At 50.8% G+C, this 23,482-nt stretch overlaps 1 protein-coding gene across 8 annotated transcripts in view; it reads left to right on the top strand.

Moving 5' to 3' along the window:
• The first annotated feature begins 2,145 nt into the window (after positions 1–2,145).
• Positions 2,146–23,482, top strand: part of KANSL1 (KAT8 regulatory NSL complex subunit 1) — a 102,983-nt gene continuing 81,646 nt past the window's right edge. For 6 of the 8 annotated variants that reach the window (XM_051640296.1, XM_051640295.1, XM_051640294.1 and 3 more), the window contains exons 1-3: positions 2,146–2,179; positions 2,848–3,005; positions 21,986–23,369. In XM_051640296.1, coding sequence (XP_051496256.1) covers positions 22,069–23,369 — 1,301 coding nt within the window. In that variant the 5' untranslated portion in view covers positions 2,146–2,179; positions 2,848–3,005; positions 21,986–22,068. Of the gene's footprint in view, positions 2,180–2,661; positions 2,680–2,847; positions 3,006–11,362; positions 11,797–21,985; positions 23,370–23,482 lie in introns of those variants that run through there. The other 2 variants (XM_051640291.1, XM_051640290.1) reach the window with 2 other exon arrangements.

Below are 23,482 nucleotides of genomic sequence, written 5' to 3'. Positions count from 1 at the left end.
ATGGCACAGGTGAACGTGGACACTGGTGGCTTCTGTGTCCACTGGTGTCCAAACATCCATGACTCTGACTGCATTCCTCGTCCATCCATCGGGGCTTTGTGGGCTCCAGCCCCCCCCTCATGTGATACTCTGGCCCATTCTCATCTGGAACCTGCCCTCCTGGCCCAGACTATTTTATTTGGCCTTAAGGGTTGGGAAGGATTTCAAATATCCTGAAAGGAAGGATTAGAAATGCTTCCCAGATCAGGAAAACAACACTTTGGAAGGTAAATTCCATCAAAACCACCCCAGAAAAACCACGTCCAGGAAGGAGCCACAAGTTTCTTTCTGACAATTTTTACATCCAGACATTTCATCAGTTAAAAATCTGCTGTTTCAACATCCAGCAGTTTCTCCACGTGTGTGTGGAACACCAACAAGTCTTTGTTGTGGGGAAAGTGAATTTAAGAAGGCCAGAGGATTTTCTTTGCCACTTTCTGCCTCTCTTGGTTCCTCGTGTGTCTCAGCAGATTTAGAAAAAGGCACTTTCTGGTGGGTGGTTCTCAGACCCAGAGTGGAGGGCACTTTGCACCCACTTTTAAAGCACTTTGTTGAGGCAAACTGCTGCTCCTGGCAATCCCTGGGGGATGTTCTGGGTTCTCCTGGATAACCAGGAAAAACAGCCTGGTTGCAACCACCATAGGAAACCCACCTTCCCCAGGGAAGGAGAGGCAGAGGTGGGTGTTGGGTCAGGGTGTCTCTGAGGTTTTATTTCGAATTAGAGGAGTTTGGCCACTATATTGGGTCGGGCCAGAAGTTCCTCCCGTGTCCATCCACCCTGCAGCAGGAGTGGTGGTGGAAAAATTCATGTTGTATTTTAAAACTGAAGATACTTGCTGCAGGGGAAAAGACTGGATCAAATCATGTGTGGATGGTGATCCTCTGACAGAGGAGGGGGTCTCCTGCCTCTCAAAGATGAGTGAATTCAGCTACACCTCAGGGTGTTGTGGTGTCCATCATCCTGTGGATGGACCTACCTGGACTTGGAGGAGGTGCAGGGGCAAGAACCCACAGCTAAAACCCATCAGGGCTGAGCTTGTTTCAGGAGTCAGAAATGGGACTTTCTTCCTTGGATCCATCCAGCAGAACTCACCTTTGCTCAGATGTTGGATGTGGGATCCCAGGGATTCCTGGGAGGAACAGGGCACTGAGGCCCAGGGTGTCATCCCTGAGGTTGATGCTGTTGTTGGTGTATCCAGAGCACCTCGAACATCCTCTCTGCTGTCCCAAAGGAAAACGGGGACCCTTGTTGCACAGAAGGAACCTCAGCAAAAAGCAAAGGAGTTTGTCTTCTCCTTGGCCTACGGGAGGTGGAGTCGTGCCTCTTGTTGGAGGGAAACTCGGCCCATCCCTGGGATAAAAGCTGAAAGACAAAGTAAAAAGCAAGAGAGGAAACAACAGAATGAAGAGCAGCTGGTGGGCCTGGTGTCACCTGTGTGGGCCTGGTGTCACCTGTGGGACAGGGACCCTGTGTCACCTGTGGGTCACGGGCCCAGTGTCACCTGTGGGACGTGGACCCTTGTCACCTGTGGGTCATGGGTCTGGTGTCACCTGTGAGACATGGACCCTGTGTCACCTGTGGGTCACGGGCCCAGTGTCACCTGTGGGACAGGGACCCTGTGTCACCTGTGGGTCATGGGTCTGGTGTCACCTGTGGGACATGGACCCTGTGTCACCTGTGGGTCAGGGCTCCTCTGTCCCGTACGGGACCCCCTGTCGCCCACGGCTCACGAGTGGCCTGTGCCCCGCGAGACCTCCCGCACCCGTGGTGGGTGACGATCCGCGGTCACCCGCGGGGCAGCCGGGCCCCCCGCAGCCCCCTCCTCACCCCGCAGCTCCCCCGCGGCCAGGCCGCCCGCCGGTCCCGCGGCCCGTGCGGCCCCGCGGCTGCCCCGGGAGGCGGCCCAACAGCCCGGGGGCTCGGGCGGGGGCTGGGCGGGGGGTGCGGGGGGTCGCGGGGTGCGGGGGGGGGTGCCGGGCAGGGGTCGAGCCGCGGCACCGCATCAATCACCGCTCGGCCCCGCCCCCCCGGGCGCTGATTGACGCGCCGCTGACCAATGGGGAGGGCCCATGCCCCGCGCGCAGCCAATGGGCGCGGGGGCGGGCGGAAGGGCCCCGCGGGAGCTGGCGGAGGGCGCAGGTAGGTGCGGGGCGCGGCGGTGCGGGGCGGCGGGGGGGGCAGGGCGAGGGGGCCGACACCCCCGCACACACCCCCCCCCCCCCCCCCTCCGCTCCCCCGCCTGCGGGCGCAGCCAGGCCGAGTGGCCCGGCCCCCCCTTCCCCACCGACGCCGTCCCGCAACTTGGGCTGCGGGAGCCGGGCCGCGGCGGGGCTTGGCGGGGCTTGGGGGGGGGGGTTCCTCCCGCTCGGGGAGTTGCGGGCCGGGGCTTGCTGCGGGGTTGGGGGGGGGGGGCGGCCGCAGGGCCCGGGGAGAGCTCCGCCCCGCCGCGCTGCCCGGGGGGGCCGGGCCGGCTCGGTGCGGAGCGAGGACCCCCCCCCCCCCCCCCCCCCCTCTCCCGCCCCGAGCCTCCATTTTAGCCCGGGGAAGCGAAGCTGGGCCGGGGGCCTCGCTAGAAGCGTTCAGGGGTGGCAGCCCCCGCTCCCCGCACCCCTGGCCCGGCCTTTGGGCCCGGGATGGAGGTACATGGGGTACGGAAGAGGCGGGCTCGGCGTGCGGGGCCGTGCGTGCGTGTGTGTGACCCCACACCCCCCCTGTGTGTGTGTGAGACCCCACACCCCCCCGTGTGTGTGTGTGTGTGAGACCCCACACCCCCCCACACTTCTCCTGACAACCTTTTCTTTCCTCAGGTCTTGGGTTTTTCTCCCTCCTCGAAGACATAAATCAGAAACTTGCAGCTCTCGCGGGTGTCGGGAGAGGCTGGAAGGATCCGAGGGGCCTCCTCGCCGTGCCCCGCCTGACCCGGACCCCGCTGCTGAGGATGGGCCTGGACAAGATGCCCCGCAAGGTACGACCACCCCGCGGGCGCCCCTGGTGCCCCCCGGCGCGGCCAGGCCGAGCTCAGGGCACCCCCAGCCCTGCCAGGTCAGAGTTTCCAGGTGGTGGTTCAGTTTCTGAGGGGGTGGGTCTGGAGCCCTGCACGGCGCTTCTCGGCAGGTGTGTAAGTTTTAAGATGGAGGTCTGGGAGCGTGGCTGGGAACGTGGGTTCGTTCTGTGTTTGTACGAGGGGTTTTGCTCTCCCAAACTGTTGCAGTGCCCCTGTGCAGGGAGGAGATGTGTAGCCTCCTCTTGGGAGCGTGTGTGTGTATTTCCTGGTATTAGCTGTCCTTGCACGCAGCAGCACTGAGACATCAAGGTGGGACTTGCCCAGGGAAAGACAAATCTACTTTGGTTTTTCCCCCTTATTTTGTCTGCTCTTAAACCCAAGGTTTACATCAATCGGGTCCTCTTTCCTTGCTGATATAACGTCTTATATATGTACTTACACCGTGAAAAGAGTTTTGTGTGTACCTGTCAGAGTGGTCTTGGCTTTGTCCCATGAAAACCAGAGGTTTTCCTGCTCACCTTTCCAAGCCTCTGGCTTCCCCATGTGTGAGGAGGCCTTAGTGCTTTTGGGTGTGGAGTGGAGGGTGGTGAGGGTTTGCTGATGCCTCTTTTCAAAAGTCATCTCTCACTTTGCTGGTGTTATTACAGGTTAAGAACTGTGTCCTCAGCACCTTAGGTCCAGCAACCAAGTTCTGTGAAGCTGAATAAAATCTAAAGGGAAGGATATTTCCCTCTTTTCATAAGTCTACAAGCCAAAGCAGGCTGACTTTAGGGCAATTATGGAGGCTGAATTTAGACAAATTCTTTTGTAATGGGAAACCCAAAAATCTTTACTCAATCCTTTCACACTGACCTTAGACAAATCTGCTCTGGTATCTGATCTCCAGTTGGCCTTTACAACAGTAAAAGCTCTTATTCTTTGTACACATAGTAACAGTAAGTTGTTACATGGGCTTTAAAAAAGGAGTTAAAACTTCCTGTTACAGGTTTTGGAGGTTGTCACTACGTTTCTGGGAAGTCTCTGTTCCTTCACCTCCTGCTGGAACTGGTGGGAAGTTGGGAGATAAGCTCCACTGGAAACTGGGCCTTATTTCCCAGGTGCCACACACTGGTGTATTGGCTAAATGGGGGTTTAGGATGTGGCTTTGTGGAGCTTGACACCCCTGTGGGTGCTTGTGTAGCCCTTGGGTGCTGTCAGCCCTGGGATTTTGGAGTGTATTTCAACTAATGAGGGTTTATGGCAATTGACAGTGGTGTTGCTGTGTCCAGCAGGATGGTCTGCTCTGGAGCCAGGCTGGGAGAGTTGGGGTGTTCAGCCTGGAGAAGAGAAGGCTCCAGAGAGACCTTAGAGCACCTTCCAGTGCCTGAAGGGGCTCCAGGAAAGCTGGGGAGGGGCTTGAGACAAGGGCAGGGAGGGAGAGGACAAGGGGGAAGGGATTAAAACTGGGAGAGGGAGATTGAGGTGAGACCTGAGGAGGAAATTCTTTGCTGTGAGGGTGGTGAGAGCCTGGCCCAGGTTGCCCAGGGAAGCTGTGGCTGCCCCATCCCTGGCAGTGTTGAAGGGCAGGTTGGATGGGGCTTGGAGCAGCCTGGGCTGGTGGGAGGTGTCCCTGCCCATGCAGGGGTGGGACTGGAGGATCTTTAAGGTCCCTTCCAAACCATTATATGATTTTGTGATTCTGATTCCAAATGTGAACTCGTTAGCCTCGTGCTTCAATCTGGAAAACTTGGAGGAGTAAAAAAGTAAAGTTTAAGAGGTCTTAAGCTGTTGTGAAATGGAGACAGTGTGAGTGTGGTGCTGCTGGCTGGGGAAGCTGCAGGCAGTGCCTGCTCCGTGCAGCCTGGAGAGGGAATTGGGCTTTGGTTTTGGGAGGGTGCTAAAGGGCTCTGCTTCCCCCAGCAGGGAAGGCCAGGGATGGGCAGATGGGAGGATAATGCTGGGTCCTTTCTGCCTCCCAGGAGCTGGCAGGAGCCGAGGGGAAGGAGCTGTGGCAGTGGGACAAGGATAGCCAACCCTGCTGGAGGGTGCAGGGAGGAGGATGTGCTGCCTGTCCTGTCGGGCTGTCACGTCCGCTCGGCACCTTTGCTCGGAGGCATTGACCTCTTGTGGTGAGGATCTAGTTGGACCTTGTTTTTTTTTAGTCTGTGACTGTGTCATCTGTTCCCGTGCCAATTGCTTTAAACCTCCTATTAGTACATACTTGAGTGCTTTTGTGTCCTGTACCCCTGACTTGCCCTCAGACTCGAGCATCTAATACTCTTGTCACAGTTTGCCATGCTTGTTTTGTCACAGACGAGGACATCTCCAGCACAGCCCTTACATTTTATAAAGCTCTTTACCTGCAGCTCCTCAAAGGAGAGGGGAGGGTTTCTCAAAGCAGAGGAGCAGGAAGGTCTGCCTGGTCCTTCACATCTGACAGGCACAGGAAGAAACATGCAGCCTCTGCTCCTCTGAAGCTCTCTGGGCTGTGGTGGTGGGACTCGCTGCCTTCCTGCTTTTGTTGCTGTTTCCCTGCAGTCATGTGGGGACTAATTCTCCTGTGTTAGTCTTGTCCTAGGAAGTATCATGAATAAGGAGAGCATGTAGGGACTTGGCTTTTTCCACCTATCACCTGTCTGCCTGTGCTGCAGAGGGTTTGAAGGCAGGTGGGTTTGGCCAGGACTGAGGAATTTGTGTGAAGCCCTGAAACTGGGGACTCAGAGACTTGCAGGTCTTCTTGTCTCTGGAACAGGAGCTCTCAGAGCACAGCTCTGATCTCAAGATGCTAGATGACTCCTGAGCGTGACCAGAAGAGTAAATAATCCAATATCCTGGTTATCAGCTGTGTTTCTGTCTGGTTAAACTGCTGCTCCAGTTGGGGATTAAACTGAATTATAAGCAGCTACTAATGGAGTGGTAATTTTTTTTCCCTAGGTCTGGAAATCCAAACAGCAACAGAATTGTTCCAAGTGCCCTAGAAACTAGCTCCTGCTAGTGGATCTGAGGAAGGTTGTGTGAAAAAGAAGACTATGATGAATTAACAGAGGCTCTTAAAACTAGTGTTAATCTTGGTTGTGGCAGAGGTTGGGTGTCCCAGTGTCAGGGTGACAGGAGGTTGGCCTTAGGAGGTCTCACGCTTGCTGTTGACTCATGAGGGGGAGTGTGAGGTGCAGGATTTGGTGCAAATCTAATCTTAAGATGTTCTGGGAGCCTTAGCCATGGCTTATGGATAAAGGAAAGTACCTGAAGACTTTCCATCTGAAGGACAGAGGAAGGGTTGAGTTGTGCAGCAGAAATAACTTTTCCTTAAGCTATTAGTCACACAGTGGAACTGAACCTTACTTGTGGAAACACAAGTCTGCAATGTCTATGCTGTAACTATAAAAAAAATCCATGAGGTCTATTTCAGTGTTGAGATTTGACAGGATTGTCCACTAAAACTCAATTAGCTCATTTCTCATGACTTTGTAGGGCATGAGCTTTGACACGGTTAGTGCAGGACCCCATTTTCCTCTCCTCTCCTTTAATTTTTGTTTTCCTCCTTCTTTTCCATGATATAACTACCTATAACATGGAAGGAATGCAGCTTTTTAAGTGTGCTATCACCTCCTTAATTCAGTTACTAATTAGTCTTTTAATTTGCTGCTCACATCATTGAGGGTCTGGGATGAAATAGGGACTCTGCACAAAACATTCCCATTTCCATAAAAAAGCATGGCCTTAATTCCTGCCATCGTGGTGTTTGTTAAGCAAACACCCAAGAAAAGTGATGGGATCTGAGGATTACTCTTGGATTTCTTTTGGAGTTTCATACACATTTTTGGAATGGTTCTAAGCCAACATGATAATGTTGGCAGCTCCTGGGGACCTGCGTGATACACAACTCAACATAGATTTGGGTGTTTTACCCTCTGCAAATTGATAAAACTTAGACTAACAGCTTAAAAATTCAGGGTGCTGTACTGTGAGTACTCAGCCTGCCTTTCTTCCTGGGAATTCTTCACTGTATTCCCCAAACTGGTACAAATAGAAACTTCCATGAGGATTTCAGGATGTCAGGCTCTTCTGTACAGTGTGTGTTGGTCTGAAGCAACAATGTGGAGTGTTTGAGTGTTTTTTGGCATGACACGATGAGACCAATGTCTTTGGCAGGGACTCAGGAATACATTGATTAAGTTTGTTTGTTACCTTCATTAAATAGTCTTACACTCCCAGCCTGTCATCCCTATGGAAACCATAGAAATACATTTCACGGTGGAAACCATTGAAATACATTTGGCAGTGGAAACAAGAATTGATTCAAAATGGCTTATTTGGTCATGACAACCAATGTCCCTTAACTTTGCAGCGGATTAAAATAATTTTCCCCCTAGCCTGGGTGCCAGCAGAGCTGTGACCTTGAGAGGGACCAATGTTCTAGAGCAGAATATGTTGGAGAATGTTATGTTGGAGAATATGTTCTCCAAGATGAGAACAAGGGATGCGTGTTGTCCTTGAAATTGGGAATGTCTGTATCAACTGACTTGATCTAAACCATCAAGGGAGCTTTCAGACAAGCAGTGTTGCTTCTTACATGGGTCACTTGGCTTTTTTTTAGTGAGTAGTATATTAATTTCCTGTTTATATCAAGCAAACTTAAACTTAATCCATCGATCTCAAGTCCCCAAGGAAGATCCAGGTTTGTAGCTCAGGCTTAGGATACATGAGTAGAATAGAGACCTCCCTGATCAGGGAAGTACCAAGGCCACCAAGCTCTACCAGCCTCTGCACTGTTTGCCTTCATGAGGCTTTACCTTCTGTTTTTTAAGGACTTTGCTCCTTTTTTTCCTTCTTAGTGAGCATTTTCAGGATGGCTGGGATGTGCTGTGTCAGTCACAGCTAAGAAGTGCCTTCATGTCACTGGGCACTTTCTCTCATGTTGAAGAAGAATATCAGAAGAACAGTTATCACTGCAAAGGGCCTTTTGTTGCTGCTAAAGTTCATCTGTGTCAAAGCAAATGAGTCTTGCATCTTCTGAAGCCTCTGAGGCCACTGACATTTGAATTTGTGGCTTTGTGTTAGGATATCTCATGAGGTTGCAAATGAGGATGCAAAAGTTGCAGCTCTGTCTGTAGGGAGTCTCATCACTCTCTTCTTTGGGGGTTGTTGCCTTTTCTGCCCTTGAGGATGTTTCTCAAATTCATTGAGCATCTCTGCAAGCTCAGAAATCTCCCTTAGCATGTTTGATATAACTATATGTACAATCGTGTGGATATTTACTGTGTAGAGACTGTTAAATTCCTGAGGCACAATCAATAAGTCATGAGGATTAATAGGTAGAAGTCATGAGCACGTGTGGGAAAGGGAAGGTAGGGATCAGGTGTGAGCAGTTGGGAATGTGACACTCCCTGTGTATCAAACCCTGTGGCTTGTCTGTTCTTGACACTTTGTGGAAGAAGGTGACTTCAAAGAGATGTAAAGGTTGGTGCTGTAAAAATGTGGGTTTGCTGGGGAGAGCTGCTCTTCTTCACGTGGGGCACCTCAGGAGTAGTGAGAGAGCTGTGAGAGGGTGGCTGGTGCAGGAGATGTTGCAGCACTGCTTGGATGGCAAATGGAGACTGGGAGGGCTATAAAAAGGCCAGTGTTGTATTATTTTAGACTGCACAGCAATTTTTGCTACATCATCTCCAGATCAGGTTGGCTGATGAAAGCTGTAGATATGTCTGTGCTGCAGGAAGATCCAGATCTGTACCAGATCTCAGCTCTTGGTGAGGTTTGCCTCAATTAGCAGAAAAGTTCTGCAGTGCAGAGGGAGCAAAAGATTAGAGACTTTATTGCACAGGAATTTCTTCTAACTTCCTCCACGAGAGATTGCCCTCCCTCTTCTGTTCCAGGAGAAAAAGGCTGTTGTTGCTACTTCTGCTTTTTAGTTGAACAGAATTCAAGATAGATTGAAATAATAGTATCAGAGGTTTGTGTGCTGTTGTAGAGCCCTGTGTCCTGGCTTCCTAAAGATCTGTCCCAAGTGTGGTTGGGAGGAACAGATCAGGAGAAGGTGTGAAGCTGCTGAGTTTATTAGTGACCACCTTTCAGAAGCACAATTTCTGTTGTGTTAAGAACAGAATTTATTCTCCTGGTGACCCAGCTCTCTGCTGTTAACACAGTGTCCTGATGTCCTCCTTGGCACTTTGTTGACTTAAAGCCCAGTTGAAGGTCCTTAGACTAATTATTATTTTTTTAATTTACTGCATGGAATTGCTGAAATGGAGTCAGTGGTGTGTGTTGGGATGGGGAATGGCCATCTGGGAGGGGAGGACTGACTGCACAGGAGCAGAGCTGGATTTCTGCAGCTCCCTGCTAGGGCAGAAAACCCAGCATTGGTCTCACTGCTGTGCTTAGTTGGACATTTTTCTTGAGACACACTTGAAGTATGAGCTGAGTTTTGAGCACTGTGTTGGTCAGCAGAGACCTAGTCACTCTGGCCTCTGGGCTAGTTCTGGCTGCAGGTCTAGGTGGCCACAGAGGCCCTTAGAAAAACTGATGAAATGTGTTCCCTGTGGATTTTCCGACCCAACCCCCCCCCAAGCTGTGGTGTGATTTGTTAAATCAATCCACAGGATTTTAAAAAAACAATAGTATCTTGACTCTACATCTCCAAGTGCTTTTTAAAGGAGGGGAGCATTGCTTTTCCCCTTGTGGGGCAGTGGGATTTGAAGCAAGAGGAGCAAGGAAACTTGTCTGCGTGTGCTGCATAATGCAGATCAGGATGCCTGTGCTGCCTGTGGTCTTACCTAACTCTGCAGTGGAGAAGCTCAACTTGATTTTTTTGTTCTTTTTTTTTTTTTTTTTTTTGCTCTAAACCCAAGTCCCCAGGGCAAGCCCTCCTCTCTGATGGTGTGGAACAGCAGGCACTGCTGTAGCTTTCCCCCTTTTGCAGACAAATGGTGGCTTAAAGCACCTTTTTCCTTGGCATCCCTGCCTTCCTACTGTAGAGGCAGCAGAGCTGTAGTGAGGGGAAAGTCGTGTGCTGCTTTTAGGGTAGGATAGCCAATAAAACCTGACATCTAGACCTGCCTTTGCCGGGCAGAAACACGAGTGGTTTTGTGGTGTGGGTGGATGTGCCTCCCTTGGCTCCAGCTGTGCGGGGGGACGGTCGGTGTCACCCCCCCCCCCCTTTGCAGATGGCAAAAATCGAAGGTCAAAGAGGTGAAACCGGCTTCTGCAGCCCCGGGCTGATTCTTTGCTGCCTCTCGGCGTGTCCTGGGTGCGTGGCGAGATGGAGTTTGTCGAGGAAACGTCCTCGTGGGGCTGGGAGGAACCCCGCGTGGCTGCGGGTGCCGCTCCCCAGGTTTCCAACCCCGGTGACACTTCCTAGGGAGCCTTTTTGGTGGCCCTGGACGTGGGGGGCTGTGGCCCCCCCTGCACAGAGCTGCTGGGAGCACGCGGACCCCCCCTTGCCAGCAGGGGAGCCCTCGGTGGAGCAGGGGGTCGTGCGGTGTGTCCCCCTCCTGCAGTGCCGCCCCCCCGGGCAGGAGATAAATGGGATTAATGTGGAGTTTTTGGAGAATAAAGAACCGGGCGGGGGGGGCAAAACGAGCCAATTAAAAGCTCCCGGGAGCGCAGGTGGAGATGGGAAAGTGAGACGGGTTGTTGTGGGTTGGTTTTTTGTGTTTTTTTTTTGGGGGAAGCGCTTGAAACAGGGGAAGTTTTTCCGCTCGGAGATGGAGGAAGAAGTGTTGTTTGGGGGAGGGAAAACCCTTCACACGGGGCGAGTTTCTGAGCCCTCCCGCCGCGCCCCGCGCTGCCGGGGACCGGGGGGTTCGGGGTTCGGGGGGTTCGGGGGGATCGAGGGGTTCGGGGACCGGGGGGTTCGGGGATCGGGCCCCGCGGCCGCACGTGGCGGGGGTGCGGGACTACATCTCCCAGCATGCCCCGCGGAACCGGGGCGCGCCTGCGGGAGCGCGCTCCCCCTGGCGGGCGGCGGTGCACACGCAGCCTCCCGCCGCTGCGGACGCGGCGGGCGGACAATAGGCGGCGGGTCCGCCCCGCCCCCGCCTCCCCATCCCCCCCCCCATCCCCCCTCCCTCTCCCCGCACCCCACGCTCCGTCCCACCCATCCCCGGCGGCGGCGGGAGCCCCTCCCGCACTGCAGCTCCTCCGCGCGGCGGGCGCCCGGCGCTGCGGCGCGGCGCTGGCGGGAGCTCGGCGGGGCCCCCTGGCTGCGGGCGGGCGGCGGGTGCGATACGCGCGGCGGCCGGCGGGGGCGCTGCGGCGCACCCTCCCCACCGCACTCCTCCCCCCCCCTCCCCTCCCCCGGTGCATTCTCCGGCTGACGGGAGGGGGAGGGCAGAGAAGGAGCCCGGCCGCCATTTTCCGAGCCGCGCCGCCGCCGCGCTCGCCCGGAGCGGGGGGGAGCGGGGAAAAGAAGAAAAGCGCCGCAGCGTCCGCTCCGCCGCGTCCCGCCGGGCCCGCCCCGCCGCCGCCCAGCGCTCCAAGCCGGGGGTGGGGGGGCCCGCTCCCCCGCCCCCCCCCCTGCTCACCCGCCCGCCCTCACCCGGACTGCGGCCGCCGCTCTGCGCCCTCCGCGGGAGACGGGCGAGCCCATCCCCCCTGCCGCCGGGGCGGGCCCGAGCAGGCGGGGGGGGGCGCCGGGGCTGCAGCCGGGGTTGGCGGCGTCCTCCCCGGTTGCGGCACCGCGGCTGCCCCTCGCTCGGGGTTTGTTTTGCAAACTGCGCCCGTTTTGTGGGGGGGGGGGGCCGAGCCCGCCCGGACCGCGCTCGCCGCTCGTCACGTGGTAAGTGCCGCTCGCCCCGCTCCGCGCCCGCCGCCTCCCCCGCCGCCCCTTTGTTAGCGCCGCCGCGCCCCGCCGGGCCCCGCTGCGGGGCGGCCGCCGCGCCCCAACTTACCCGCCCGCCGGGAGGCGGCTTTCCCACCCCCCCACCTCCCCTCCTCGCTCCCCGGTGCCGGGGGAAAGTGCGGGGGAACCGGGGGCGGGCTGACCCGCCGGTCCCCCCCCCCCCTGCTTCTTCCACACACTCCCCCCCCGCCGCCCCCGGTGCTGCGGCTCCCCCGGGCGGGGGGGGGGGGGGGGGGGTAGCGCCACTTTAAATTGAAATCTCCGTCCCGGAGGCGCCCGGGTGGGCGGTGGGGTCTCGGTGGGGTCCCGGTGGGGTCCTGCCGGGCCGGGGCCCCTCACGTGGCCGGCGGAGCCCGGCCCCGCTCCCCCCGGGAGGGAGAGGAACGGGGCGGGGGGGGGAAGGGAAGGGTGTGGGGGAATCACCATTCCCTAACCTGCGGGGGGGGGGGAATGAGGTTGGGGGGGGGGGGGGGGGGGAAGGACACGCGAAGTTTTAAAAGTAAACAGAAAAAAAAATATATATATATAAAAAATTTAATAAAAATTGCATAACCTCAAGCTTGCAAAACGCGCCGAGGGGAGCAGCTCCTGCGGCCCCCAATCCGCCTGGAAAAGATGGAAGGTCGCGGTCTCCCGGTAATCCCGGTGTCCCGGTGGGTTCCCGGCGCTGTCACCGGTGGCTGCCTGCGGGAACCGCCGGTGTGTCACGGTGCTGCGTTCCCCCTTCTCCGGGAGATACAATAGCGTAGTTTTTCATCTTGGTTTTGAGCTGCTAAGCCATTTTCCTTCATTTACTTTTCCGGCTGCTTTTAAAAATTATTCTTATAGATTGATTTTTTTATTTTTTTTTTCCCGCCCCCACCGCCGATCCGGGAATTGTTTTTCCTCCCAACAAGCTGGAAGAAGCAGGGCTATCCCAAAATCCTTTCCCTGATCGGTACCTGTGTTTACTTCCATCACGGGATTAGCTTCTTCCCGTGCTTGATTAGAGAGAAATTTGCCTCCTTTTGGGTAGAAACGAGGGGTCGGGTCAGAGGAAAAAACACAGCTGCCAAATTGATTGGAAAAGAGCTTTATTTTCTACCAAAACACCCCAGACCCTCCTTACAAACAGAGCTGTCATCTCTCTGCTCTTTAAATTTAATGTACAGGTGGATCAAACCCTCGGCACTATATAGATTATATTGCCTGTTATGTAAAATGCACTTGAATGACAAACTGTAGTTTTCCATGAAACCAGTCAGGATATGGGAGGAACTGCAGGTTTTTTATTTGTTTTGACTGACCATTATTATTTTTGAACTGGTTTGGGCCATCTCCGTGCTGGCGGTTACATCATGTCATGTGTTGTGTACAGTGTGATTTGTGCCTCTAAAAATAAGGTGAGGTTAAAAAGCCCGTTTCTCCAAGGTAGGGAAGTAGGGGAAGTCGGGTGCAGTCCCAGACCCTGTTTTTTTTGGGGGGGGGCAGTGAGAGGTGTTACGTGTCTGTCTGGGTGACACTGAACCTCTGCCGTGCTTAGGGAGCCCTTCCTAGGGAAGCGTTTTCTCTTCAAAACCATATTTGTCCTTTTTATAGCCTTTGTTTTCATGGAGGAACCTCGGGTGTTCTTCCCCTGCCTCAGCCGTAGCCCTCTTGGATGTTCACTCTGGCAGGGGAAGCAGCGCCGTGCACCCTGATTATATTTCTTTAATTGAGAACTCGGGCAGCGTTTTGAATCGCTGAAGGGGGAGATGGAGCCGAGTCGACCTGGGGGTTGTGAAGGCAAAGCTGGGGAACCCCCTGATGGGACCAGGACACGCTTTTTGTCCTTCCCGAGGTGTCTTCAGAGGAGATAGGGGTGGCGTGTTTTTTTGGCGCGGGAGAGCCCGGGGATGGGTATTTTTTTTTTCTCTTATTTTTGTGGCCACACTGCCAAGGTAGCACAGCTGTGTAGGGCTTAATGGATTGATATGCTGCAGGAGCAGTTAATTGTGGAACTCGGTTGTGATACTGTTATAGCTGATTTGTAATGATTTAGCAATGGGGGTGACTTGTGTTCCCTCCTCAGAAGCGATAAAGCAGCAGATGACCAGGAAGATGTGGCTGTGTGTTTCTCTTTTGCTCCCCCCCCCTTTTTTTTTACTCCTTTTATTTTTTTTAATGCTGTGTTTGAGTCTCATTTGCTCTCAGAGATCATCCGGTAACTGGAGAACTGGTGAAATTCTGACATCATGTGAGTCAGGGGTGAAAACTGAGCAGCTCTTTGACCAAAGTCACTTCCTTTTGCCCTGTTTATAACTGTGGGGTTTTTTTTGTCTGCCATTATCTAATGAACACGCCGAACAAAGCCTGTCTCTGGAGTTTCAGCACTCCACCCTTTTTCTGCTCAGGCAGCGAGTGGTGCGTGTCCTTATGGACCTCAAAAGACTTTTCCAGGGAGGATAAGACTTAATGTATAGGGAAGTAAAGATAAGGCCTGATGACTTCTTAGGTCCTACCAAGGCTGGGAGAAGGTAAAGCTGAGGGAGGCAGGGGGAGAAAGGGAGAGGAACACATACTTGATTTATGGGCCTTTTCCCCACCCCCTCTTCTGTATTAATTTTCATTTTTTAGAAGATTATATTTTTCTTGAACTGTTTTTTGAGAGTAGGTCAGCGAGAGATCTGCCTACCCCCATTTAACAACACTTGATTCTGCAGTTTTTTGACTGTTACTGGGCTGTGTGGGAAACAGGTGGGTCAACTTAGGCCTAAATGTGAGTTTAATTCAGGGGAAGCATCTGAGCTGGATCACATACTTATTATTTGGTCTAATCAGTAAGTTTTGCATGCATACCTCTCTTCAAAGTGTTTATAATTTCATCACAAAGAGCCTCTAAGCAGTCAGAATGGCAGGTGATCTGAGAAGCACCATTTCCGTTCCTGCATTTTATAAATACCATGTCCCTGCTCACAACTTCCAGGAATACAATGTCTATCTGGAATGAAAAGCAGCAAAGGCTTCAGCATTGCTGCTTTGTTTGAGAATCCTTCCTTGTAAATAGCAGCTTAGCTGTGTCCTCAAGGATGCAGTTTTCTGTAGCGAATCATTTAAGTTGGAATAAAGGCTCTCTGGTTTTTCTCAGCTGGGCAAGAAGTTGTCATACTCCAATCAGCAAGAGGCCTGGTGATGCAGGACTTGAGTAAACATAATTCCATTAAACCCTCTGCGTGTCCTCTTCGTCCTGAGTTCAGACTTGTGTTTTTGGAAGAGGATGGTTTGGAGAAGGTCCTGTGCAGGTTTCAGAGAAAGCTGGAAGATAAACCTGTGTCTCCCCCTGCCACAAATCGCTGTTAGCAGATGGCTGCCAAAGTGTGACTTGGTTTAGAAAATGAGACAGAGAAATGGGATATGCTAATAGTCACCAAGAGTTAATTCTGGAGGATAGAGTTTTGACAGCACAAATCTGAATTTAATGATGACACTGTGCTGTTTATTTAATGACATGAGGAAAAAAGGGTAACAGAATCGCCTCTGAAGAGAGGAAATGGGAGTAGCTGTCACCCTGAGCAGGCCCCAACCTCCTCTCTTCCTTCATCTCTTGCTGCAAACTTCCTTTTTGCAGATTTGGTGGAAAGACAAATACTTTTTAAAAGTAGCCACTTCATAAAAAGTTTGATTGAAATATATCCCTCTGTATCAGGGGCTACTTTGGGCCTCAGAGGCCTTAGCAGGAGATGGACCTTATAGATTTCTTATTTTCAGCTCTCTCAAGCGTTAGGAGTCCGCTCTGAAATCTTTATAACTTCCTGTTGAGGTCTGTAGCAACAGAGGATACAGTGGGAAAGGTGACTGAGAAGTTGCCTTGCATTAAATGAGAAACAGCAAACCTGAGTTCAGGCTGTAATTATGGCCCATAAAAAGGAACCTGTGATGTGTGATTGAACATCACCACCTATTAAATGAGTATCTCTGCTTGGGAGTTCATGTCATCTTGTTTTTAGTTGCTGCCATGGCAGTCTTTGTGGCTTGTTCTCTCTCCTCTGAGATCCAAGGAGCAATAAAAGCTGAGGTCTGCAGTTAGCTGAGCATACATGTCCTGGAGAACTGTGTTATGAACTCCATTCAAAAGAAGGTATTTAAACTCAGCTGGAGACGAGTCTAGCGGATTGGGCAGGGATCTAGTGATTGGAGACACTTCATTCTGCTCCTCTCCATTCTGTTATTTCTTCTCAACGACATGGCCAGTTAACACAAAGCAGTCTAAAAGACTTTTTGTAATGTCAATCCATGCCTTGTTTTTAAAATATGAAGTATTAAGGTGGTGCCATTAATGGGGTGGGGGGGTTGAAAAGTTCTGGTAACTATCCTGTGCTTTTGAGCAAAGGTTGGCCTGACAGCACCTGGTGAATGAGAATGTGTCTTGAAAATCAAAAGGCAATTTTCTTTTTTGTTTAACTTGCTCCCTGAGTCCTGAGTTCAGGTTTTCATATTTCCTGGGCAACTTGCCCAGATTATACAAAAGAAAAACAAAATCTCACTGATACTGGATGGAGGGAGACCTGGATTTCACAATTAAAGTTTTTTTTTTCTTGTCTCTTGTCAGACTGCTGCTTTGTCCAAATGTCCCAGTGTTGTGTTTTAAACGACATTTCTTTATATTTGACTGTAAACAGCAGCTTTGTTCTGAAGAGTAACTTAACAGCCATGAGTATATTTATCTCCAGCAACTTCTTTTTCCAGGTGAAGGCATTCTTGCTTTTAATTATACAACTTTCCAGACTTTTTTTGGGTGCAATTCATCCTGCTTTGTGGCTTTTGTTTTTCTTTCTGACATCCTATTGAGAAAACCTTCTCTACCTCAGATGATGCAACTGATTTGGTTTCTTCATGTCCAATGAAAAGGCACAGGCATAAGAGAAAATTCTTCCAAAGAAGGAGGCCTCACGTTGCTGTTTGGGGTTGACCAAAAGACCCTGCCACTTGTGCAGACCAGCAAGTGGAAACAGCAGCTTTTAGTTGAATCTTGAGGGCTTCTGGTTGGAAACAAAGGCTGTAAAAGTGGAGCTCAGCAATATTTTTTTTTTATTTGTTCCAGTGCATAAATACCATTCCCTGGGCTGTTCTTAAAATTCTTGCATTTCCCAGAGAGATTAGGTACGAGTCTGTGGAGTTAATATATGTGGAAGGTAGTAATGTTTGTATTTTAAAAATCTGTGGTTCTTGTGGATGTTCTTAAGCTTTCTTTCATTAATATTATTTTTAAGAAGCCTGTTTCTCACATGTAGGTCAGATAGTGTACAGCCTGCCAGACTGCATGTGATAGCTGGCTTATCAATAGGTTTATCATCCTGTACTTGCCCGTCACGTTTCCTTAAAGCTTTGAGAGTTACTTCTCATGCAAATCTTCTAAATTGGTAAACATCTGTCTTGCAACTATAAAATGTTGAAAGGTGATAACAAAAGGCATGTAGAGGATCTGTTATGCATAATAGGTGTAACTTTTGGTAGATGTGCATTTCTGAGGGGGGAAATATTTCTAGGGCTCAAGGTATTGATGTGTTGAGTACCTGCATTTGAAGTTGCTCTGACTGCTGAGGTTGGAAGCACATATGATGGATTTCAGTTGCAGAATGAAACAAGAGAGGGATTTTATTCTAGCAAGTTTGGTTTGTTTTTTGTTGTGCATGTTTTGTTGTTTTTTTCTGTAAGACATTTGTAACCACACAGATTCAAGAGTTGGCTGCAGTCTTGATTCAGAGTGGGGGAGGAGAGGGGAAGTGGGAACTGGTGTTATATTCACTTCCTTCAGGGTAGCTTTACCTTTACTGCAACAGCACCTTTGGGTACAGATCCTCTGGAAAACCTGTGAGTTGGGCAGGGCAGAGCTTTGGAGGTAGAGAAGATTTGTAGTCAGTTGGGGGCAGGGGGGGCTTGCATCTAATGCAGAGATTATTTGTCCTTTACATGTGTTGAGCTTTAGGCTTTTCATGACCACCCATCTCCTCTTGTGTCTTCATTTCTTGTGCAAGTTGGAGGGAGAAGGGTGCTCAGGTGGGTTTGGGTGAGTGTCTCCTAGGAGATCTGGGGAAGTGGGGAGGCTTGACAGTCTTTTCACTATAAAGAGGAGTCTCAGTGTGGTTTGGCACTTGATGAAGCTGGGCAGCGTGTGCAGAAATTCTGGATACAATGTCAGGGGTTTAAATTGTAATTTGGGGAGTATAAATAGACAAGGTGGATGTGTGTGTCACCAGGCACTGCTGGGAGAGCTCAAAGGCAGAGGTAGCCAGGTGCCTGCAGGGCTCAATGGCCTGAGAAGGTGACCATGGGTGCATTTGTGTCTGCAAGGAGGGTGGGAAGGCATGGAAAGCCCTTTTGGAGATGAAAATGGAATGAGTATTTAGATGGGTGGGCAAAGGAGAGGCTGTTGATACTTCCCATGTTCAAGACTTGGAGCTCCCCTGATCTTCTCATGAACTTCACTGGGAGCACAGGTGCCTGGTTTCTTCCCCTGAAAAACTTGTCACAAAGATTTCAGAGAGCAAAAACTTTCCATGTTAATTTTTGGGCTTATTTTCTGAGGTGTTGCACAAAATCATGTGCTTAGAAACTTAGTTCTGCCTTCAAGGTCTGGTTGTAAAATTGGGTTTTAAAAGCAGATGATCTGAGTAAGTCAGCATGCTGAAGGGTTATTTTCAGGGCTACTGTGACCCAATATCTGCTCCAGGGCATGATGTGCCTGGATGTATTCCTCATGCCTCTTCTAATGTGCCTTTGTTGCCTTGACCTTATTCCTACTCTTCCCACTGCTCTATGCTTTAAAAAAAAAGTGATGAGAGTTTGAATATTGGTGTAGTTGACGTGGAATTTTGGGTGAAGCTACCTGAGTAGGCCTGGTGACTTTCTTTGCTCACTGGCCTTGCGTGCACTCCTTAGGAAGGGAGGGAAGATGGGTGAGTTACCATTACCCTGTTTTTACCTGCTTACTAGAGCCTTTCATCTTTCCTGTTAATTAATGCTAACTGCTCTGGCAGTGCTCTAGTTTTAAGGTGAAAATCAAGAATGTGCTTATGGATTTTGAGTATTAGCTTAAGACATGTAAATGCCTTGTTGGCCTTCCAGAAGAAGCTCCTTGTTCTGAACTTCACTTGGGAAGATCCAAGAGGGGTTGGCTGTGGCTGTTGAAGGCAGGGCTGGAGATTGTGCTGCAGTGGTGGAACTGAAGTGATAATCCAGTTACTCTGATGGTTGTCTGCCAGCAGGACTTCTGCTGGAGGAGAAGCCTCTTGGTCACACACGTGTTGGCTCAAGTTCTGGGAGTCATAGAACCTTGGAGAAGAAATGCTGAAAAAAGGGACCTGTGGGTGCTCACATCTATCAGGACTAATCCTGGTGGGTGGTAGCAGGTTAGGGAGAACTTGCCAGTGTGGTTTGAGTCCCTGTGGCAGACAAAAGATTCAGGGTAATTCTTGGAATTATTTGAATTCAGGATTCTCAGAATTCTCTGAAAGTTCCTCAGACTGTGTCTGTGTGAGTGGCCTTTCCTGTCTTTATTCCTCCTTCCTTTGGTTACCTCAGAGATGCCTTTCCACCCTTTCACATCCCAGTTCCTTGTGAGGAAGATGTTACTGCCAAGTGTAATATGGTATTAATGACAGCCAAAACTTATAAACAGAAGGGGGGAACATGCTTACAACTGTTGCTTAATGATTTTTCCACAGGTTGCTCAGGAGAGCAGAGTTCTAAACCAGTACTGTCTAGCATGCAGAGAGTTTATAAGGACCTAAATAAAATCATGCATGCAGTGGTGGAGGTCACCTTTAAGCTACTAGAGCACAGCCTTCTTCTTAAGGGAGACATTCTAGGCTTTTAAATGCTGTCCACCCAACTAAAAGTGAAGCCAAGGAGGGCTTTCTATTTACAGTGAGTTTGCTAACCTGAAGAAAAAGCAGTATGAAAGTTTTGCTTCTGTTCTCTACTTCTGTTAATTTAACTGAAGCTGATGATGTACAAATACACTCTAAATACCCTTCAGCCTGGGCTCTTACATGGCTGCAGTGCAGATGTATTCCTCAAGAATCATGGCATTCAGCACCAAGTGCAGGTTTTTCAGTATTTCCTAAGCAGCTCTGGGTATCTCTCTGTGCTGTGGTGGTGACTGAGGTGAAGAGCAGGGATCCAGAGCCTTCTTTTGGGAGACAGACCAGTGTGTTTCTGCAGAGCCAAGAGTGCCCATTGAGAACAGCCCATCCAAGTGTACATGTCTCTAGTGAAGATCTTGGTAGGAGGCTGGAATGGAGGAAGTCCTTTATTCTGACTGTCTTCCTTCCTCCTCTCCCAAGGGTGTCTTAGCAACAAGTGGAAAGTTCCCTCCAAGTTCCTCTTATTTTTTTTTCTTGTCCCTTGAGTCACCATGTTAAGTCTTTATTATGGACCCAAATGGTGACTAAAGGCCTTTTTTGATATGTAGTAAATTTTTAGGCATGCAGAATCCTTTTTTCAGTAAGGAAAAGATGTAGTTGATTACAAAATATGCTGAATTCTACCAACAGGACACTTCTGAAGTCTGAACCCACCTCTGGTGTTTCTGTACTTCTGTTAAAATAGCTTCAGGTTCTTTCTGCCCTGTCTTCTTCCTCTGTGTTACCGAACTGGGTTTGGAGAGAAAGTGAGTTAACAAGACTGCAGATGGTCTCAATGGTAGACCTGGTGAAGGACCTGCCAGTTGGCCAATGTGCATGCTCAGTGGAAACCAAACAGAGCAAGTAGCTTTGAGCTTGTCCCGTAGTAGGCCTTTCCTCCATGAGGGCCATGGATTTGTCTCTCTAGCTTGTCTGACTTTTCACAAAAATTCAGATTTGAGTGTTTTTCAGCCCTCATGTGTCTCTGTGGTCCCTTGTTAGTAGGAAGCACCTGGTGTGACACTGGGGAGCAACTGTGGTACAGCTGAATGAGGCTGGAAACAAAACTGGCTGTGAAATTTTGCTCATTCAACATATTCAAACTGTAGATAGTCCTCACTTTTCCTGTAAAGTGGTATATTAATTTGGTCATTGGGGTGTGTTAATGAACAGCTACAGCAAGCTTATGCAAATTGATGTGAAGTTAGAGGATTGGCTTATCAGGCAAGAGATCAGGGCAACTTCTTGTTATTAAATTGACATTGAAAGAGCTTGTGAAAGTGCTGGATGCATTTTGCAGTAGAAAGGGGAATAAAGTAACTGTTGCAATGTTAGCACAGCCTGTGCTGTGGGTTATGCCAGTGCTGTTTAAAAACAGCCACCACCAAACAAAACATTAAAAAACACTGACACTTCTAGTGGTAAAGAAAGTAGATGAATGACCGGAAACTTGAAGGTGATTATATGAATGAAAGGTCTTTGGTTATTTCTCTTAACTTTTTTGACCTAGTTGAGTTAAGGCACAGCTTGCTGTAATAGAGCACAGAACTGCTCCATCATGGGGTGTGTGTGTGTGTGTGGGGGGGGGTTAATCCTTATCCATATTCTTGAAATGGGAATTGCTAACGCCGGAAAGCACCTGGCTTATTTGGAAATGGACTTCTGGGAAAGCAGGTTTCATATGCGCCAGGGAAAATACTTCAACTCCAGGGCTCTCGAGGAAGTTGGGGGGTTGCCAGTGGGTGTGGGGTGGTGGGGTTTCTTTGACACAGGGAGTTGAAGCATATGGAGATTTGTTCCCCTCAAGTCCTGCCTCTAGTACATGTTCCAGCTCTAACTTGTCGTTTCTGATGCACCCGACTTGGCAGCAGAAGCAGTGAAAGCTGTTTTATAGACATAGCTCAGTGACTTTTAAAGTTGGAAGTTGGTGAGCTGGTGGCATTGAGGAATGGGAGGGACACAGACCCTTCATGAAGGCCTACGTGGATGCTGGTGTGCTTGGTGGATGGACTGAAGGATGAGGATGGTAGTTCCATACTGGCAGTAGCTCTGGGAGATCCTGAGGGACCAGCTTGCATGTTGGTACTTTGATTTTTACCTTCCTGGTGCCCAGCTGGCTCTGGTGGTGGTCACAGAGGGAGGACGCTGCGCTGAACGTGGCGCTTGCGCGGCTTTACAAGGCGTCGCGTCGACAAGTCGCTGCTTTTGTCTTGTTTTATTTTCTCAAAGTGCAGTGTCTGACTTTCTCTTTTTCCTCTCTGTAGGCTGCCCTCGGGAGAGGCAGTGGGAGGCAGTGGAGCTGGCCTCGGCACCGGGAGAGGCTGGACTTCCCGTCTCTCTGTGCTGAATGGCTGCGATGGCGCCCGCTCTCACTGACGCAGCAGCTGAAGCTCACCACATCCGATTCAAGCTGGCTCCCCCGTCCTCCACCTTGTCACCTGGCAGTGCCGAGAGCAACGGCAACGCCAACAACATCCTCCTGGCTGCCAACGGCACCAAAAGGAAAGCCATTGCTCCAGAGGATCCCAGTTTAGATTTCCGAAACAACCCCACGAAGGAAGAGTTGGGCAAGCTGCAGCCGCTGGTGGCCTCTTACCTCTGCTCGGATGTAACATCTGTTCCTTCAAAAGAGCCTCTGAAGCTGCAAGGAGTCTTCAACAAGCAGACAGTCCTTAAATCTCACACTCTCTTATCTCAGTCCTTCTTGAAAACAAGTGATCTGTTGGGGAGGCAACCGGTGTTGGAATTCACTTTGGAGAATCTAAAAACCATGAGTACGAATAGCCAGCCACCTCTCCCGCAAGCGCCTGTAAATGGCTTGGCCAAGAAATTGGCCAAAAGTACCAGTCAAGACCATGAAAACTCTAGTTCTCTCAATGGTGGGAAGTGTGCTCCTCCTTCTGCAGCCCTCCAGGCTGTTGACTATAACGCAGGAGGTTCTGAACTGGGGGACTTGAAGACCGGGTTGACCAATTGCACTCTTCCACACAGAAGCCTTGATGCAGAGCACACGACTCCATTTAGCAATAATAGCACTGCAAACAAATCTTCCCTTAATTCCACGGAGCAACAGCGGGTGCTCGAGGGTGGCAGTGGAGAGACTAGGTTGCCCAGCGTTGCTAGTCGCTCTGACTTTGGGAGCAGTAGGTTGGAGGAGCAGAAACCTCTGTTGGCTGGCCACCACAGCGCGCTGGACTCGGAGATGAGGACGCGGGCGTTGCTGCGGCGGCAGGCGGACATCGAGAGCCGAGCCCGCAGGCTGCAGAAACGCTTGCAGGTGGTGCAGGCAAAGCAGGTGGAGAGACACATCCAGCAGCAGTTGGGTGGCTTCTTGGAGAAAACTCTGAGCAAGCTTCCGACTTTGGACCCCCTGAGGCATCGAAGCCAGCTGATGTTGACCAGGAAAGCAGAAGCAGCTTTGAGGAAAGCTGCAAGTGAGACAGTTACTGCAGAAGGCCTGAGCAGCTTCTTGAAGAGTGATTCAATATCAGAAGAACTGGAGAGGTTCACAGCCAGTGGTATGGCCAACTTGAGATCCAGTGAGCAAGCCTTTGACTCGGATGTCACTGACAGCAGCTCGGGAGGAGAGTCTGATGTTGAAGAAGAGGAACTGACCAAAGCAGACCCAGAACAACCCCACGTACCACTGTAAGTAGCAGACATGCTTTGCTTACCTCTGGTGGGGGGAGAGCGAGAGGAAAGGAAAAATCTGGATTTTGGAGGAAGGCTTTTCTCTTTTGATGGGCTTAGATCAAAGAAGT

Source organism: Apus apus, chromosome 25, assembly GCF_020740795.1.
Source record: "Apus apus isolate bApuApu2 chromosome 25, bApuApu2.pri.cur, whole genome shotgun sequence".
Taxonomy (NCBI): Eukaryota; Metazoa; Chordata; class Aves; order Apodiformes; family Apodidae; genus Apus; species Apus apus.
This window is presented reverse-complemented; position numbering and strand designations above follow the sequence as displayed.